At 35.3% G+C, this 19,814-nt stretch overlaps 1 protein-coding gene across 1 annotated transcript; it reads right to left on the bottom strand.

Annotated features, from left to right (window-relative positions):
- Nucleotides 1–5,373: 5,373 nt before the first annotated feature.
- LOC140795292 (MADS-box transcription factor 26-like) lies at nucleotides 5,374–9,726 on the bottom strand. The gene is made up of 7 exons (XM_073147790.1): nucleotides 9,296–9,726; nucleotides 9,087–9,171; nucleotides 6,902–6,963; nucleotides 6,406–6,508; nucleotides 6,273–6,314; nucleotides 6,147–6,188; nucleotides 5,374–5,756 (listed from the first exon to the last, which is right to left on the bottom strand). The coding sequence occupies exons 1-7, from the start codon at nucleotides 9,475–9,477 to the stop codon at nucleotides 5,598–5,600; spliced, it is 675 nt and encodes a 224-aa protein (XP_073003891.1). The 5' UTR covers nucleotides 9,478–9,726; the 3' UTR covers nucleotides 5,374–5,597.
- Between the last annotated feature and the right edge of the window lie 10,088 nt (nucleotides 9,727–19,814).

Here is a 19,814-nt window from a genome sequence, read left to right as displayed (position 1 = left end):
CTCTCATTTTCAAGCATTGTTTGGTTAGGTGATGAGGGGGAGTGCTTTGGATAGGGTAGAGATGCTATGCCCATGGAAGTAACTCATATCACTCCACCATAAGAGGAACCTAGTAGGACTGATCAACTAGGTGGTAAGTTAGAGTGCCTGTAGAGCCTACTTAGCAGTTTGTGTTCTGGGTTATGGTAAGATATCAAACAACTAGGCATGACTTCAAGAGCCAAGGTCTACGGGTAATGTGGTGATAGGTCAAGGTAGCACGCTAACCCATGGGTTCCTTAAGTGGGTTGCTTGACTAAACTTGAGTTGATGGACTTGGCCCTTTGCCTAACGACTATGCTAAAGTTGCCCCATCTAAAGGGGCCAAGCACATGGTTTTCACATGCTCTTCTTAGAACCAAGCTATTACTGATGTGGGAGATCGTTTTGCTCATCATCTGAAGGATGTGATTGGTAAGGGCTTTCTTGGCAAGGCTCAGCATCAATGAGACCGCTCTAGGTCCCAACTAAAAATCTTAATTCCAAAAAATAATATTGTCACTCGTTCATTACTTTCCATTAGCACCTTGTTGGCCTCGACCTCTCAGAGTGTGCCATTTAGAAATAGGCCCAAGAAGAAGCATTCCATTAAGTTTATTCATGTGGGAGGTTTTAACATTGCAGTCTCTAACCTAATCCCATTAGAGCAACCTAGAGATGGATTTGGTTTAAATCAAGTTTCTCTTAAGGTGTTGAACAATTATCATGTCCTTGGAGGCTCTCAGAATCCTTCTTCAAGTCTAGAATGGAGTTGGACGATACCATAGGAGATGTCCTCATTCTAGTTTGTGTGGGCTGATCTTACTTGTCCAAGCTTGAGAGAACATGGATTTGGCTCAATCCAATCAAGTGTACAAGTAGGCATGCACGTGGGCCAGCTGTAAAAAGTGTATATGTACGTGGACCAATCCTTTGAGTCGGTCCTATCACATGCAAGCTCTTGGGCTAGGTTAGTTGAGCCCTAGCTCGAGCCCATTGCAGGTCTTTCTAACCATTTTATTTATCTTTATATATGCAGATTTTGGGTGGTAATTCAGTATTCTATCGTAGATCTTTCTAGGCCAACACGTCTCTCAAATTAGACCGAGTTTAGAGTGGAGCCTACTTCACTAGAAAAATGAGTTATTCCAAACAAGTGAGCTATTCTCCTTTTTTGTTAATTAGTAATATGTTATGGTTGATAGTACACAAGAACATTTCATGCATGACATGGTAGAATTAGCTTACATTGCTGAACATATTAACTCAGTAAGATAGTTGAATAACTGTAGTTGGCATGGTGATTGTGTATCTTAATTAGTATGTTCATTTATGATAATTTGTAATTCTTCTATGATGATGATATCTTTCGATGTGGGTGTTGATTACCATGTTAATATTTTTCTTATATAGCGTGTTTACAATATATCACTTAATTATTCTATGATGATGATGATGTTCTTCATTATGCTTGTCGATTGCTATCTTAATATTCAGCTTAAATGATAGCATGCTAATAGCACACGTGCACTATCTTGAGAGGTGCGACTCGTTGATCTTGGCAATACCAGACACCTCTCAGCTAGGATAAAGGATGAAAATTTTATATTAAAGTATTATATAGTAGGGCATACGCTTGAGGTCTCGATCTATAGATCCCAAACAATTAGAATATTGTTCGTCGGGTAGCAGGCAACATGTTATTATATTATTGGTGGACAAGAGTAAAATCCTTGGGATATTAAGATAGTGGTAGAAGGGTGAGATGTAATGGACATAGTGGTATCCAATGATGCATGGTCATGACATTCTTGAGCATCGACTCATGATTTCTGCATTGGCGATGCAATAATGTTGAGCTGAGGGCTTGGACGAGTAACATTGAGGTGCGATGCTAACCCATAGTGATGCGCTATGATTGAGATCCTTATTTTGCTATGATGGACAATTAGTCAACCATTTGTTAGGTAATGGTAGACAATTCTACCACTAGGTATATTCTCCTTTTTGAGGTTATATATTTAAGTACGGGTGTCAATTAATGGGCCTAACATTGGGTAACCTAATGATAGGCGAGTCAAGTGGACTAGTGAATATAATAAAAGCATGAATTTGAATCGTACTAACTAATATAATTTAATGCTCGTCTTATGTCATACATAGAGACGATCGAAGATGAGTATATTATTAATATATCATCTATTGGGTTGATATTTAATATGATAATACAAATAATATATAGATGATTTTGTGATTATTTAACATCACATTTTCTTTGACTATTTATGTACTTACATATTAGGCGTAAATGTGAACTTTTTCATGTTATGAAACTCTCCATACATATTATGCTAGCTACTAGCTAAACGTTAAGCTCATCTACGTTGACATATGATGCAGAATGATTGTAGTTGTGGTGGGAGTTTCTATAATACTTTATTTAGTAAGACATTAGACCTTTCTTATTTTTTATATATTATAGTTTTATAAAGGATTATGTTCTTCACTTATTGTAATTTAATTTTTAGCATATACTCTTGTATTCGATGACTCTACTCACTTTTATATTATTGATGGACTTATTGTGGACTATGGGTTTTATTATTATTTGGTTATTTTTATTTTATCGGATGATAATGCGTATGTTGCTAGCTCTTCTAGAATATACATAAGTCTCATGTGAGGGACAGTGGTAGGATTGGGGTGTTTCAATATTCATCTCAGAGATGAAGTGCAATTCTAACAATCCTCTCGTTATCAATACTCTCCCTCCCAAGTACAACTATGTGATAAGTTCCGGGGGGCATTGTAGAGGCCTTTGGTTATTTTGGCCTTAGGCCATTAGGGATAGATTTTGGAAGCAAATGACTACTTCATTTTGGCTCTTGTCCATGATGTCTACCCTAATCACAATTGAGTCATGTGTGGTGTTTTTTAAAAATCCTTATGGTGATTATAACTTTTTAGTCGCGGATCTCCCAGTATTCTTTCAGCTTCCTTTTGCTCTATTGCATTAATAATTTCAATGTCATTCTGATCCAGACATGAAAAGAAAGGGATCACACTGCCAGCCACTCAAGGCTTTCACAATTTTTTGACCATATTTATGATGCAAGGCCTTCTAGATCGGGTCATTTAGATCGACATACACCTAGTCTAATAGGAGGCATGATACCTTCCTCGTCCAGGAGAGGCTTGATAGAGCACTCGGGTCGATAACTTAGTTCTTTGTCTTCCCTCATGTGCGTGTGCTATATCTTCCATTTTCTTTTTTTTTTAGCGACTTCAATTCGATCCTTCTTGTCACTGAACCTGTCGGAAGAATTTTGCCCAGATTTCGTTTCAAAAACTAGTGGACGACTTTGGAGTTGTTTGAACTATTATATAAGCAAGCATGGGTGCTCACCTACAAGGCCAACAAACCCATCTCCTTTAATCTCTCCATGCTCATGAGTTACCTCAAGAGTTGGGATCATTCCAAGGCTGGCAACCTTAAAAGACAGATCAATGACATAGAAGATAAGCTCCTCTGACTACAGAGTAGTAATTGACAGTCCTATGATTATGTGCCAAGAAGTAGACATGAGTATATGCTCCTCAAGTCTGAAATGTACTAGCACCAAAGAGCCCGCTTTAACTGTCTTGCATGGGGTGATCGAAATACAAAATGCTTCTCTCCCTTGCTATATCCTAAAAAAGAAGAAAGAATATTTGTTCCCTTCATAAAGATAGGGAGAGTTGGCTCTGTGCTTCTAAGGAGATTGGAACTAAGTTTGTATCGCACTTTCAAGTCCTCTTCTCTTATAATAATCCTATTTCTTTTCATAAACTTAACCAGGTGGATTGGTTGGGTGAAGGATTTGGCTATTATGCCTTTGAATAAGAAAATCACGTACAGAACCTCAAATATTTTGTAATGATGAGTCCCTAGGTCGAATGTTTTTCGACATATTTCTTCTAGCTCTATTGGAATGATCTTAGATTGGTAGTGGGCTTTGTAGGAGTTCTTCTCTTTGGGGAAGATGGATAGAAATTAATCTTAATATATCCACTATTATCTTGATTGCCAAAGCCATCTAAAGTAGGTGACTACTAGCCTATCAGCTTATGTAATACCATTTATAAGATTTTTTTCTAAAATCATAGTGTGAAGGAAAAAGCATTTTCTTAAGAGCATCATTGCACAAAATGCATTTATACCAAGTCATTTGATCATTGACAACTAGGCGATGGTTTGAGAGATTTTGTGCTACCTCTAGTCAATCTCATAGCAAGACAATCGCGTTCATGCTCAAGGCTTACTTGTCCAAAGTCTTTGACCAGATGGAATGATGTTTTCTAAAGGGCCATCTCTCTATTTATGGGTTCCCGAGAGACTTTGTGAATTTGGTTTATGAGTGTATTTCTACTTCTAGTCTTGCTTTGGATCTCAATGAGACTTGGGACGGCTTCTTTAAGTCATCGCAAGGATTCTAACAATTCTTTCTTACCTTCTTGATCAAGGCATCCAGTACAAAGTCTTTAGAGGGATTAAACCAGGAAGGAGCGCTCCTATGATGAATCATGCAATGTTTGCTGATGATCTTCTTTTGTTGGGGAGGGTTGAGATCAAAACTTCCAACATCTCTTGAATCATAAACAAACACTCTAAGATCTCCGACCGAGTCATCAATCTATAGAAATTGGCCACATTCTTTAGACCGAAAGCAAGTGAAGCACACCAAAGGCCAGACCGAAAGCAAGTGAAGCCCCCATACTGAGAACATTTGAGGTGTTGAAGACCAAACCGTTAGAGTATGGGGAGAAGTATCTTGGAGCACCTCTCCTTACACCACACCTAAGTCTAAACATGATGGTTACAAGTTCATTTAAGATTAGCTTCGTTTGAACTTAGGGTGTTGGAAGATGAATCTTTTCTCCTTTTCAGGGGGGTATAATGCTAATCAAAGTAGTTTTATGCTATATCCTCACGTATTTCATGGGCACTGTCATTCTCCCTGGCTATCTTATACCCAAGCTCAGTGCATTAATGCCTAATTTCTAGGAGGGTTCGATGGGAAGGAATTGCAAGCACCTTCATCCAAAAAGTTGGAATAGCATGTGCAAACCGTTGGACAAAGGAGGTTTGAGTGTTAAAGGCCTGGCCCTGGTGAACAAGTCTCTAATCTTAAAGAAGGCCCAGATGTTGATAAGCAACCCTGTTGCATCCAGGGCTGCTCATGAGGATTAATCTGATTGTTTTCAAGAAAAAGAAAAGAGCACCTCCATAAAGTTGCTTGCTTTACGTAGAAAAAAAGGGGTGGTAAGAATTCCTTGCTAAAGAAATTGAAGTTAGAAAAAAAATAAAAATAAAGGTGCAACATAAATAGATCAATGGCATTAAACCCTAATAGGGTCTTTTACAAGATAAGAAAGCACAACAAATTTCCAACATTATTGTAGTAGTAGTAGTAGTTGTTGGAATGAGAGCTTGAGGGGTCACAAGACTATACAGATACAAACACAGACACAGTTTCTGATTACACACTGACAAATATTAAAACCTTTTAACAAAGTAAGTCCCTCAAGCTTTATTGCTATCAGTAGGAATAGCCCATCTCTGAGCCCCTACAATTGGAATAGTCATTCTCTATGGTTAGTGGGTAAGTTATGCCATCTACAATTGGGGCTTCAGTAAAATGCCAGTTCTGCTGTGCTACCATTGGGGCTATGTCAAAAACCCCATGTTGCTCTACTATCTGCAACATTAGTAAACAAGTTAAAGAAAAGAATGAGATAAAAAAAGATTAGATTATAATATATAAGAACATTTATTAGAACTAACACCTTACATTTTTTTACTTTTATTGCATCTCAAACACCGACCCTGGCGAGAACCAACTAAGATACCTAAAAAACCCCTAATTTTTATTTACCTTAACCTTAGAAAGCTTACTCAAGAGTATTACTGTCATTCGCTTTGATGGTTAATTTTAACTTGTCTATATACTTAAGCATTAAAAGCAAAATACAAGAGTCAGATGATAATAAAAACAAAATATATATATAGGTGGTTTTGATAAATTTCCCTTGTGTATACTTAGAACATTAAGCCATTGGTAAAAGATAAGTTTAGCATGTGCTTTAACCTTCTCTTGGAGAAACTCATTAGTGGCTTTCAGTATGCCTTCCTGTGTAAAACAAAATTACTATAAGAAAGAAATTTATTAATGAATATCTAAAAACTAATTAAAAGCATCGGAGATTTGAACTACCTTATTTTTCAGTGATTGGATCTCTTGGAACATTATCTGCATCTGTTCATGAGAGGTTTAACATTAGTTACATGCAAACTTTAGGGTTAGAAATTAATATCAGCAAGCATATGAAACCTAGCTAGTTACTTACCTTTGCAGAGCGTATGTTGTACATCCAGATCTCTAGATGTCTTTCTAGGGCAAGCAGTTCTTCTAGTGTCATCTGTTCAGTGGCTCTATCGCCAAACATGTACCTATCGACATTTAAAAATTTCATTCTTCATAAATAGATTTCATGAACAACTATATTCATGTGTTTATGTTTGTTCTTGCTTGGGTGTGTAAAGTTATTTGACATGGTTTGTTGATTAATCTTCATATGTTCATTTTATCAACCTATTTGGATAAATTTGTAAGCATACACGTAAATTTTAGTGGCAACTTGAAAGTACTTTAATACTTTAAGAAGATAGACAAGCTAGTGTTTCAGCTTTTTTTTTTTTTTTTTTTTTTTTTTTTTTTTTTTTTTTTTTTTGAAGTTGTTAATGGCATCATATTTTTAGGTTTCTACTCGGTCTTGTCGAAATAAAACAAGAATTCATTAATAATACGTATGCATGGATATACATGCTTGTGTGGAGGATTACCTCAGACCCTTCTGTAATAGGTTGATCTCTTGCTTTAACATCCTCGCCTCTTGTTCAGACTCCTGCTTATATAAATATAGTGCAGATCATGAGAAAAATACTTCGCTCTTATATTGTTTTCAGTTTATATGTCTTGCTTCATGCTTCATAGATGGAAAATTAATTCTAATCTAGAAAATTGCAATTGCGAGATGAATGATCACCATTGCAAGGTTGCTAACAAATCACAATACTTTCTTTCAGTTATTTTAGGAAACAAAACCTTGTGCAGTACTGTGAGTAACTTCTATTAAGTTATTTTATATAAACCTTGAAAAAAGTGTAATATAAAACTTAAAAAAGTTAATCACCATTCCTTTTATCTAAGCAAATAATTTAGGTAAGATGCAACATTCTAAAGTTGTTGCTTTCCTTGTGTTTGGCTACCCAAAGATAGATACATTAATGTCCATGTCTCTTGGAGATAATTAAATTTCTAAAGAATTTTATAAAGGGATTATTATAAAGATGCCTGCATGTAATTCAAAACTCTTTCTTCTAACTTGGAACCCCACCACTTTGTTGTGGACCAATGGAGAGGTTTGCTGCCTATATCCATTGAAATGCATTGGTTTCTAAAAGCCCCTCCTAACAAGAATATGTTTTCTTTTTCCATCAGGTGAGGCTGGAGGTAAGTGCATGCACAAATGATTGATAAGAGGATGCCCCACGACACTGTATTAAAAGACCAGCTAATTGATCCAAAATCTTAACCTACTAAGTAATAGACCAACAATATATATTACATCGTAATAATATACATCGAACCGGTCACCCTACATGTTTACCAGAGTAAATTCTTCACCATTTGTGACATAAATGCCTTACAACAAAAGGCTGCATAGGAGGTCATATGGTTTTATTTCCGGGTCCAAGAATAAATGTTGGAATGTGGAAAGGAACTGATTAAGAAGATATCACTCCAAATTGGCTATTAATGCTTTGGCACTTAATCTATTAGTGTCACTATTGTACTTGATAAAGTGTTCAGAATGCAGATATCTATGTCTAGAAGAAAATTTAAACGTCTTTTGTCTGATACACTTTTGAATACTGATGATCTCTTAAAGCATTCAAATTACAAGTCCATTCATGTATCGGTTGTAAGCTTAAACTATATTCCTTGAAACATTCAAATTACACAGTAGAGTCAAATGACAGGTATAAAGAGTATAATGTCAAGAATGACATATGAGTGGTGCCTAGAAAATGGACGACACTGACATTGTTGTCGGATTCATATCTTCTGAGGTATCATTTACTCTCTTTCTCTCTCCTACAATTCTAATTTTTATGATATTCTACGTTCCTACACTTTGGGGCTGTTTGGCTTCATGGTTTTGATAAAAAAAAAAAAAGAACTGCATCTACACATATAAAGCGCAATACAAAAATCAATTTCTAGTTTATGAATTCCACGAAATATTCTTTCCAATTAAGATTTTGACATCCATTTCAACTAAATGGATTTCAATCTCTTTTGGAAAGAAAAGAGAGAAGGTCATAAATTTTATTATTTATATCGATTTCTTATTTAACATTATAGATGTTGTATCTTGAAACACAAAAAACCAAACGACCCTTTTATGTATTTTAGCAGTTTCTTGTTCAAAAGCGACAGTATAACTTGGTAGCTTATTTCTCAACCCACATGATCTTAATGATTCCAGGGGAACCCTAGCTATCCCTAAAATCATATTCCCCATCAACTTGCTACTTAAATGAAGTTTGCCCTATCCAGCTTTTCTCAATCTGGGCTAGCTCATGCCCTACATCTTATTAGTGTAATATTAACTCACTTTAATATAGTTTGTGACTCTCTCATTATACTTCCAAATTGTACGGTAGAACTTGATGCATGAAGTGATAGACCTATATATATACATGCATACATATTCTTGTAGGTTCTTTATGTGTATGTTCTCTCTTCTCTATTCGAATCTCTATCCAACCCCTTTATTATACCCACATTCCTTAGACTACTTTTGCAAGAGCAAACACCACTAAGAATGCAAAAACAAAAAAAAAAATTTGAGAGACTGCAATATAAACCTATATCTTGTTATATATATATATATATATATATATATATATATAGTTTGCAAATTAATTAAATCTAAAGGGTATAGAGAAGCAAGAAGTTAACCATCTGTGGTTGGCTGAGCTCAGGACCTTCAGTTTGAGCATCCCCACATGCACTCTTGTACCTATCGATCAGTCCTTCCATCGTTCTTCAACAGTCCCAAGAAATTAAAATGTTCCTCACGATCAGTTCAACTATGAAAAACTTAAATATATATATATATATACTTGATGAGGGAGGGAGGAAGGGAGCAAGGGAAATGATACACCTACCCCTTAGTGGCGAGCTCATAGAGCTTTCCATGCGTGGAGAACATGATGATGCCGATGTCGGCGTCGCACAACACCGACAGCTCCTTGGCCTTCTTGAGCAGCCCCGCCCGGCGCTTGCAGAAGGTGACCTGGCGGTGAACGGGGTTCTCGATCCGCTTCATCTGCACTTTTCCGCGCGCCATCTCGCACACAACCTCCCACTAGTTTGGACTAGCTTCGAGGTTGTTGCCCACTGCTTCGAGCTACGTACCTACCTTTCGCTCTTCCTTCTCCTGCTCCTCCTCCTCCTCCTCCTCCTCCTTCTCCTTCTCCTCCTCCTCCTCCTCCTTCTTCTTCTTCTTCTTCTTCTTCTTCTTCTTATTCTTCTTCTTCTTCTTCTTCTTCTTCTTCTTCTTCTTCCTCACTCTTTATTATCACAACAATGGCCACTTAGGAGAGGGAAGAGAGTCATAGGCTTCATATAGGTGTAAAACCCTAACTAGAATAATACGCCATGCCCATCTTTACACATCACAAGGCTTTGTCCTATCTTTGATGCAATTTGATGTACCCTCTTGAGCCCTCCTATTGGTCTGATGCTACATTATTAATTCTCCATTCGCTAATGCATGATCGTGTCTTCTTGGGTCCCTCTAAGTTTTAATGGGTTAATTTTCAACTACTGCAACTCCTTTATCTTTACACAGGTGTGAGTTATTCTTCCTGAGAAAGCTACTAACATTTGCTTGGACATCTCCTCTTTTCGTTGCGCCTTTCTGCAAAAAGAATCATGTCAAGAGGAATTCCTCCTCCCTAATTAAATGCCATACTTCAAATCCATCACTGCATTGCTGGAGTTATGAAGGAACGCCACTTTCTTTCTATTTTTTATTTTCTTTTTCAAATCTATGAGACATCCGCGTTTAGAAAAGAAAAAAGAAAAAAAGAAGAAGAAGGATTAAATTTTGGAATGTAAAAAGAAAAATGAGGAGGAAATGAATGCCACTTGGTGCAACTGGAGATGAAGAGACATGTCCTTGTGGGATGCCTCATAGATGCTAGTGGTTTGTGGTATAAAGCTTAAGTAGATTCCAGTGACTTTTCCTTAATAAAATAGAAAGGCATGGAGAAAGCTCATAGGACTCTTGCTAAAAGAGGCCTTAGGTGTCCTTCCATGTCTCTATTTGAAATTTATTTTACTCATCTCTTTGAGCTCTTTCATCCTTAGCCATCAAGTAAACTCATGAGAAGCTGCAAGCAAATTGGATTAATTTTAAAAGAAAATTAAACATGTGATCATAAGAAAAAGTTGTTATCAGCTTAATAGATTTAAGGGAAATATATCAAAAACGCCTTATCTTACCTTTTGTTTTTGTTTTCATTTTTATTTTTTAATCATCCACATTCTCTCCTGTGGATATTTATCATTTAACCCCTGCATTTTACATGTAATGCCTTATAGAGTTAATTTTACCCTCACAGCAGCTAACAAAATAAAAAGTATTCAGCTACCATTGAAAATAACAAATTAAAATATTTAAAATACCCCTAAATTAACTTTATAACTTAGAATACACGATGAAACATACAAATCCAGTCCCAAAATAGATAAATCTCAATTTTAATTAGTATGACACCCTTTGTTAGGAAGGACAAATCTTGCGGATTTACTCTTGACGAGCAAAAAAGTAAGGCGAGAAGAAGGCGGACATGTGGCCTGTAAAAGTAATTCTTTATATATTTTTATCTTAAGCTAAAAAAAAGAACTTGTTCAAGTGTATTAAGATCATTTTGTATTTACAATTATTTTAATTCATTTATATGATAACAAATCGTTAGGAAAATTAACATCACGGTAATTTTAAGGTATTTTAAGCAAAATGTAAGGGTCGAAGGATAAATATCTATATGAAAAAAGTGTGAATAATGATAAAGCCAAAATGTATAGTGAGTTTGAAAACTTTTTCTAAATTTAAATTGATAAAATGATAAGAGTAAATGAGCGAGAAAGTGTATGAACTGACGTCACCGAAAGACCTAAAGAGAGCAAGATATAAGCAGCCTTTACCACTAAAGAGGATGCTTCTATGGATGAAAGTTATAGTGATCGCATAACGTGGTTGCATGCATAATGCTGATTCTTGCCATGACACTAAGTAACACCCTTTTTAATCTTATTTTAAGAACTATAAGAATACCTTATGATATGCCAAGAGTTACTTCTTTTACGCAAAAATTCTCTCTTTATATTCTTCTCTACTTCATGATTCAAGTGCAATATAATCAACTCTAGTAATTGTCATCTGATTCAGCTAATAAACCTTAAGTGAGACATAAATATAGTGCTATTATTCAGAGGATACAAATATGCTTTTTATTTTGTTCAAAAGAAAAAAGTATAACATAAAGTTTCAGAGTTCAAATATCCAACATGTCCAGTTGGTAAAAAAATTTCCTTCCTAATGAGATGCAACATGAAGGCATCTATAGGGTCATGGTCAACAAATTACTAGTGTTCAATGACAATTGCCTCCTTTTCCTTTTATCTTGATTTCCATACCAATAAAGACGCCATTTGATTATATATGCAAAGACAAAACAGTAGCATAGAAGAGAAGGCCATTGGTCTGATGGAAATCTTGACACTAATTAATAATTTAATCAAGTTAACAACCAGGACCACTTGTTTGGTGAATCTTAGAACATTGATAAAAGCCTCTAGCTTTCTTCCATTAGTGAAGGCAAAGAACAAAAGATCATTCGCTGGATGTACTAATGTGCAACTACTTTGATCCACTTTTGTAGAATCATAATGTACGACTTCAGTTTGCACCCTTCAATTCATTTTCACCGTTTTTTCTGGTACTGTCTGCTATAGTTTTCAGATCATTGGTCTCCAAATGCAGTATATTTTCCTTTTAGGGCATTCTATATACATCTTCTATTAACCCTCCCAAGAAAGAAGAGTTAGAATGAAACCATACACATATAGAACTACGGTGGAACTGAATCTATCATGAGCTAATAAATCTCTCTCTATTACTCATTTATCTCTACGTTCTATTGTATTCCTCTTTAAAAACTTAGTGGATCTATCAAAAGTTGTCGCTAAGAGATAGTTAGGGTAGAGTTCCGAGGCGATATTTTATGTCTTTTCAACCTTTTTTTTTTTTTTGGATAGAAATGTCCTTTCAACTTTATTTCTGATGAAAATATAATATTTTTGTATATTTTAGTTAGCATCTTGATAGGCATCCAATTTTCTAAGAAGGAGCTCGGCTGTTTAAAATATGAATTAGATATGTTTGAACTCAACTGTCATTGTAGACATCGTTAATGAAAATGACAAAATAACTCAAATAAATAATTATGCTTCTGGTAAATAAATATAGAGGAGTATAAAATACATTTAAAACTTATATATAAAATATCTGGTGATCATGACTAAGTAATTTGCACCTTAATTAGTACATGCATTTAAAACTAATTTCCTGAAGGGCCACTACTTGGAACTTAATTCTTTCCATCTTTTGAAGCTGTCTTCCTTGTTTGGGAAGTACTTCATTGCCACAGATAAGAGCACTTTTGACTGACGAATTGCTGGGCTTGGAGGCAAGTCTTCCTGTCTGGGGGACAAGTGTTAGGAGGTGAGGAAAAGAGAGGATGGGGATCCCCCAAAGCAAAAGAATAAAGCATTCCCAGTATTGCAAGGATATTCTATTGGCAACACAGCACCCAATGGATAAGCTCCACAGGCTGCACTTAAAAAAAGAGAAAAAAGAGAAGAGAAAAAAAAAAAAACACCCCCTTTCAGCCAATTTATCAAACAGTTGGTGGGCAACACTGGGCAGTCGTAGCTCCTCCGGCAGTCTAGTGGAGATCACATGCTGTGGGAAGTGAGGCAGTGGACGTCGAACACCAGGAAGGAGAAGAGATTCTCAGATGACCGACCTTTGGATGCTTAGCGATTTGTTTAAGCGATCACTAGCAATTTGTGTGCATTAATTGTCACTGTGGAGAGAATAAAAATCAGAATCATGATCCTTTGATTAGATAACAAAGGGTTAAGAAAATGGGGATGATTAGCATCTCGACTGGGTAAAGGAAGCCACACTTTCGTGTACTTGTCTTCAATAGTAGTAGAATGTTTATTATGCTTAATAATATACTAATAACTCCCGTTTGCAGAGATTAATTTTTTATTAATAGTAAAAGACCAAAATACCCTCTCTCTCTCTATCTCTCTCTCTCTTTTTAATATAAATTTGTAATAACTAATTAGAAAAAAAAGAAGAAGAAGAAATTTCTTTGCTTTATGCTGCTGTCATGTCATGTCATCTCAATGGTCGGTTTGAATAGAGAATTAATTTTTAGTTCTTTTTTTCTTCTTCTAATATATCTCGCGCTTACAAAGAGGATATCTTCTTTAGCTCTAAACTTTTATCAAAAGTAATCATTGCAACAGCTTATTTACCAGTGAGATTATAATGAAATGGTTAAAGTAGGCTTATAAAATATATGTGATTCTAGAAATATATATATAAAAAAAACCTTATCTTTTGCTTTTATTATCGGCATAGATATTTATGCCTAAAAGTTTCTCAAAAACACCATGCTATTAGTTTTATTAATAAAACTGTCGGTTACTGTATAGATAAGTTAAGATAACTTTATAGATAAAAATGACTATACTACCCTTGAATCATAATTTTTTTTTTAGGTTAAGATACAATTAAATGGAGGACTGCATTTTTAAAGCAATTGAGGGGTATTTTAGATTTTTTAGATTCTCTTTTTATTTTTTAAAGTAATATAATATTCTCCTTCAAGAGAGGGATTTAACAAACTTCACTTTTAACATTAATAACAACGATATTAAATAATACTAACATTAATAAAAAATATGGTCTAAAGAATATACTACAATCTACACCAATCCTTTTAAAATCTGAAGGAAGGAGAACTTGATAAATGCATAACAAAATTTTTTGGACAACTAAAAAAATAAACACACACCCTAAAAAATAGGTTATCGGCATTTTGAAAGGGGCTTACACTAAAGTAACCTTCAATTAGACATCAACAACTCACCCTAAAATCACTCTTAAACAATAGCTAGCAATACTCCAACAATCCTGATGTACGCACTTAGTCATTTGTTATGAAAGCTGATCCGTAAGAATATAACATCTGTTTAAGAAAAAAAAAAAAAAGGAAAACATAAAATAAAACTAAACAAATTTTACAATGCAATGTCAAAATAAATAATGATACATCATAAAATATCAAACAAGTGATAACTATGTCAGCAATCAATCTACCACATAATTTCCATCCCAATTAATTTTACTCATAAACAGAATAATTCAAGCAACTCAACAATTGAGATACTCATTATGTCTCCAAATTAATAAACTAAACAAACCCAAGTATAATAAGGGTCAAAATATGAATTAATAAATACAATAACAACCTTATCATTATGAAATCACGAATTTGGTTACAAATCTAGTCGACGAACCCCAACCACTTATTACACTAACACGAGGTAATTTAAATCCACTCATTACAAAGTATATTATAGAATAAGGTGCACATCTTATCAAGAAAACCTATAAAAACAACACGTATGAAGATTGGCTAAAGTAATCATTGTTAATTCAATCTTTTTTCTAAAAATAATGATTAGATCTCAGCATATAGCTTCATATCATTTTCTAAATAAATGACCACATATGAAGGACAAAAATATAATTTAGAAATAGTTGGCAAGCAAATTACATGATTTAAATGAGCAACAATGCATTATTTATTTACCAACAATAATTTCTAGATTCATATTCAATTAATTTATGAATTTTAAAAGTAAAACTTAGATGTAACAAATGTCAATCACATCCAACTATATGTATTCTATACTTTTTCCTACATACAGTTTGTATGAATAGTATTTTATAATACATAATATGCATAACTTAAATCATCAAATTCTATATCTCGGGCTCACGTAGAGTAATAATAAGAAATAACATCAAGTAAATCCTATCGAGGCGAGAAGACACGTGATAATTTTGTTAGCCTCGCTCAACAAATAGTTGATTGTTTGCCATGCGGATTATAAACCTTAATCGTAAGTCCATCACAGGGTTAATATTGCACATCGATGCTACCCACTTGAACCCTCAACTTCGCACCATATGTGTAGAACAAGTGAGTCAACGCTTAAGGACGCTTGACCCATGCGGCACAAGTATTATACGGTTTATGACCCCTACCTCCTAATCATAGTTTAAGATCATTCAATGTCTAGCCTACATAATTGACAGTATTATGCCTGCTCAAATCAGCGCACATAGTGTCTATTGATTCCTTTTGACCCTATGACCTCGACTTTAGCTGATAAAATATAAATAATATATACACTCTACCCCTTGACCCTAGGCTAAGCAAGTAAACAGACACTAACGAGTTAGGACTTATGATGATACATGCAACAGATGCAGTGATTATGCATTATGATTGCATAAACCATATATAATTATAAAGTAGTAAAATAACATAGTTATACTGATAAATAAATAAATATTTACACATGCATGACATGAATACAATGAAATCATAAGTAAAACATCACTTTAGTATTATAGTTCTCTTAAACTATAGAGGAGTCACTTGCATGAGATAGCCGAGGGAGGAGAAGCACGAGCTGGACCGAAGATAGAGCAAGGACCCATCACGATGAGGAGAGCTCAACAATGAAGGAAATGAATTGTTAGCGATATAAGTCGCTAGTGGCAAGTCTAGTTATGTTATATAAGCTCTTAAGGCAAGTCTAGTTAAGTCATGTAAGCTACTAAGATAAGTTCAATTAAGTTATATAAGCTCCTAAGGCAAGTCCTAGTTCAAGTAATATAAGCCTTTAGGGTTAGGCTAAAGCAAATTCGAGTTTGAGTTGTATAAACCTTTAAAGCTAGTTTGAGTAGGACTTATTGTGTTTGATCATTATATAAAGAGGGGTTGGATTACTTTGTTTAAGCATTCAGGTATCCAAGCATTGAGAAATAATTGAGCCGTTAGATCGTCTTTATCTTTATAGGAGTAGATCATAACTGCAAAACTCTCAAAGTACCCAAACACTAACCACCATCCTTTACCATGAGCCACCCTGCTATACGGCCGTCCACCACCACCCTGGGCTAGTCGGATATTTACCAATCTGTCCTATTTTGACTTTTCTCTAGTATTTTATTTATACCTTTTAATCTTAACCTCAAATTTATATGAAATCAAAACCATTAGAATCCTAACTTTTGAGGCTACAACCATATAATTTTTTATAATTTTTTTGACTTTTAAATCAGTCTAGATTTAGTTTGTAACCTTGGTATCAGAGCTAATGTTTCTTGGCCAATGATTAGCACGAGATCGAAGAAGATGAACAAACAAATGTGACCACAGAAGACTAGAAACTTATCTCCACTCCTATGGGTGTTTCCCTAGCACCACCTCCACCTCTAGTAGTCATCGGCGATGAATCACCCGCATAGGCGAAGACATTTGTAGAGTTTATAGACTCATTGAGAGAATCAATAAAGGAGACGAAAACCTCCTTCATGGACTCGATCTAAGCCATGACAACAACTATCCTAGCTCGATGTGACCCACTTGTGCCACTAGCACTATTGGCCACAGTGGAACCATCTCAGCCATGACTAGATGGTTCCACCCATGAAGGAGATGGATGAGATTTCAAATTGCCACAACTACTCCTCTTCCGACCGCAGTGGAGATCCCTCCACACACTAAGCTCTCTATAGCAACAACGACACCGGAGCATCTCCTAGCGATAGACCAGACGACATCTTCCCCATCCATGGTGGAAGCTAGGGCAAAAAATCCTAGCTTTTCATCGGCGGTGATCCAAACACTTTTGGTCCATGCCACCATCATCAACACCTTCCTTAGACTAACCACACTCGAACCATGGCCTAAACTGCATGCTCTAAGATCTTGGCTCGAATCACACATGGCTAGGATTTGGCCCAAGCCACCCGCGGCTAGGGTAGACTATGGCTTGAACAAGTAGACCCTAGAGCATAATTCACCATGGGGCCCTTTTCCATATGGCAAATGAGACCCATACGGTGTTCGATGACATATAGTTTTAGAGCGTCAAAAGGTATGAAAATCACTATAGACACCTTGAGGACAAGGTGGTTGGAAGCATGATGGATTGATGCGAATTAGGACATATTGGATCACATCATGAGGATATTGAGCTTGATAGATCGAGTCTATTTATCTTTAAATTGATTTATGCTTATGTAAGCCTTTAAGGTAAGTTTAGTTATGTTATGTAAGCTCTTAAGATAAGTCTAGTTATCTTATGTAAGTCCTTAAAACAAGTTTAGTTAAAGTCATGTAAGCCCTTAGAGCAAGTCCAATAAGTTATGTAATCTAAGGCTAGGTATAAGTCTTTAGGGTTAGTCTAAGGCAAATTTTAGTTTAAGTCGTATAAGCATTTAAAGCTAGTCCGAGTAGGACTCTTTATGCCCGACTTCTATATGAAAAGGGGTTTGGCTGCTTTGTTTAAGCATCTAAGTATTTAAGAATTAAAAAATAATTAAGTTTAGTTATTGTACTATCCTCCATCACGAGCCACCCTACTATATGACTGTCCACCATCACTTTTGGCCGTCTGCCACCCAATCTGTCCCATTCTGACTTTCCTCCACTATTTTATTTATACATTTTTATTTCGACATCTGATTTATGTGAAACTTAAACCATTAGAACCCTAACTTTTGAGATCTAAAATTTTATAATTTTCTTATGTCCAGATTGGTCCAAATCTGATTCATAACACAAACCAAGCTATGAGAACACCAAAGGCGGCACCAAAAGCTTCGCCTCGCAAAAAGGAAAGCTTCTAACCAAACGATGGGAGGAGACGACAATAACGGTATGTGGAATCGTGTCGAGAAGTAGGTGGTGGGAGGCTACAAGGTGTAGCATCCACTGAGAACCTAGAGTACCCATGAAGGGTACCCAAGGAGAGAGCACATCAGGGAGAAGCTCCTCGGATTGGCACGATATCAACACGAGGTCATCAACTAGCTGATTTTCACAACGAGGTTGAGATAAGAAGAGAAAGGGAGAAAAATACTAGCGTAGTAATTTAAACTAAAATTAACTCCTCAAGATAGTAGAGGACTCATCGACAGTGCAAGTCACGGGGTCGGCGAGCTCTAGCGATACTCTAGCAGGGTAAGAAGAAAATTGGGGAAATAGAGGGTTGCAGGGTGAGGAAGGGAGGCAATGTACATGTGAGGCACGTTCGCTCAAATTTTTTTTTATGAGATGTTACATAAAACATCTATCTTAGATAGTTTCTACTAATGGGTTTAATCTCATCATATAAGTATTTGTGTAAAATTCTCCTTTGTAATAAATAATTTGAAAAGATAATCCATGCTCAACAATTATCATTATTATCAATTCATGTTATTTCTCTTGATCAAACTTATGAACTTATAAGGACATAGATCCTTCTAATGTGCATTGAGCTATATATTTAGTTTTCAACTTTGGGCATATAGATATATGACATTTTATATCTCTAATGAGAGAGCAAGACGTTTAAAAAGCACAACTCTAAAACACTGATTTCTAACAAAACATAATTAAATTGAACATCTAAAATAGTAAAATTACATCTAGATGCTGAATTCAACAAAATCAACAAAATCCAAAAGTGTTGTTATTTAATCCCAAATATCATGTTAAGAGGAGTGAGATAAGAGTAATTTAGAAATTGCCAAAAATATTATTTGAAATGGATGAAATATTTTTTAAAATTATACTTAAATAATAAAATGAGATGGCTTATTTGTGTTACAGTTATACTTTCTCTAAAAAAAATAGTCAACCTAAGGTTGATGTGCTCCGGATCGAATTTAATTTCGAGCCAAAGCTTGAACAGACCCCTTGTTAAAGTCAAAAGATCAATTGGACTCGGACTCCAACACCATCTGGGCCTGTCTTCAGACCCGGACCATGACCCAATCTTGAAGCCCATGGCAAATTCAAATCTGGGTTGGATCCCATGGGCTTTCATTTGAATGGGCGTAGCATTGCCCATCTGATCCATTTAACTGCCCTTAATTCTAGGGCAGATTTTAGGGGTGAAAACGGGTCGGTTGTCCGAATTTTGCCAAATATAGGTTGAGATGTTTCTATCCGTCTTGATATTTGAATTTGTATCCGTATCTAAATTGTCTATGTGAATACGGATATATGTTGAAGAATAATATTGGAATCAATATATGTATTACCATATAGTTTAAAAGTATTATAAAAATAGTTCTACATAAGTTTGTTTTCATATTTTTTTTTTACTTTCCTCAGTAGCTCAGTGGTAGAGCGGTCAGCTGGGTTACCTAATCTACTTTTTTCAATGTATTTAGCAATTATGTTATAATTTTCTTTTAAAAATTCATAAGTTTTTATAGATATAAAAAAAATGAATACAAAATATATC

The sequence above is a fragment of the Typha latifolia genome, chromosome 9 (assembly GCF_019914945.1).
Source record: "Typha latifolia isolate L0001 chromosome 9, TyphaL0001v2, whole genome shotgun sequence".
Lineage (NCBI taxonomy): Eukaryota > Viridiplantae > Streptophyta > Magnoliopsida > Poales > Typhaceae > Typha > Typha latifolia.
The sequence above is the reverse complement of the archived record's forward strand: the minus strand, read 5'-3'. Positions and strand labels throughout refer to the sequence as shown.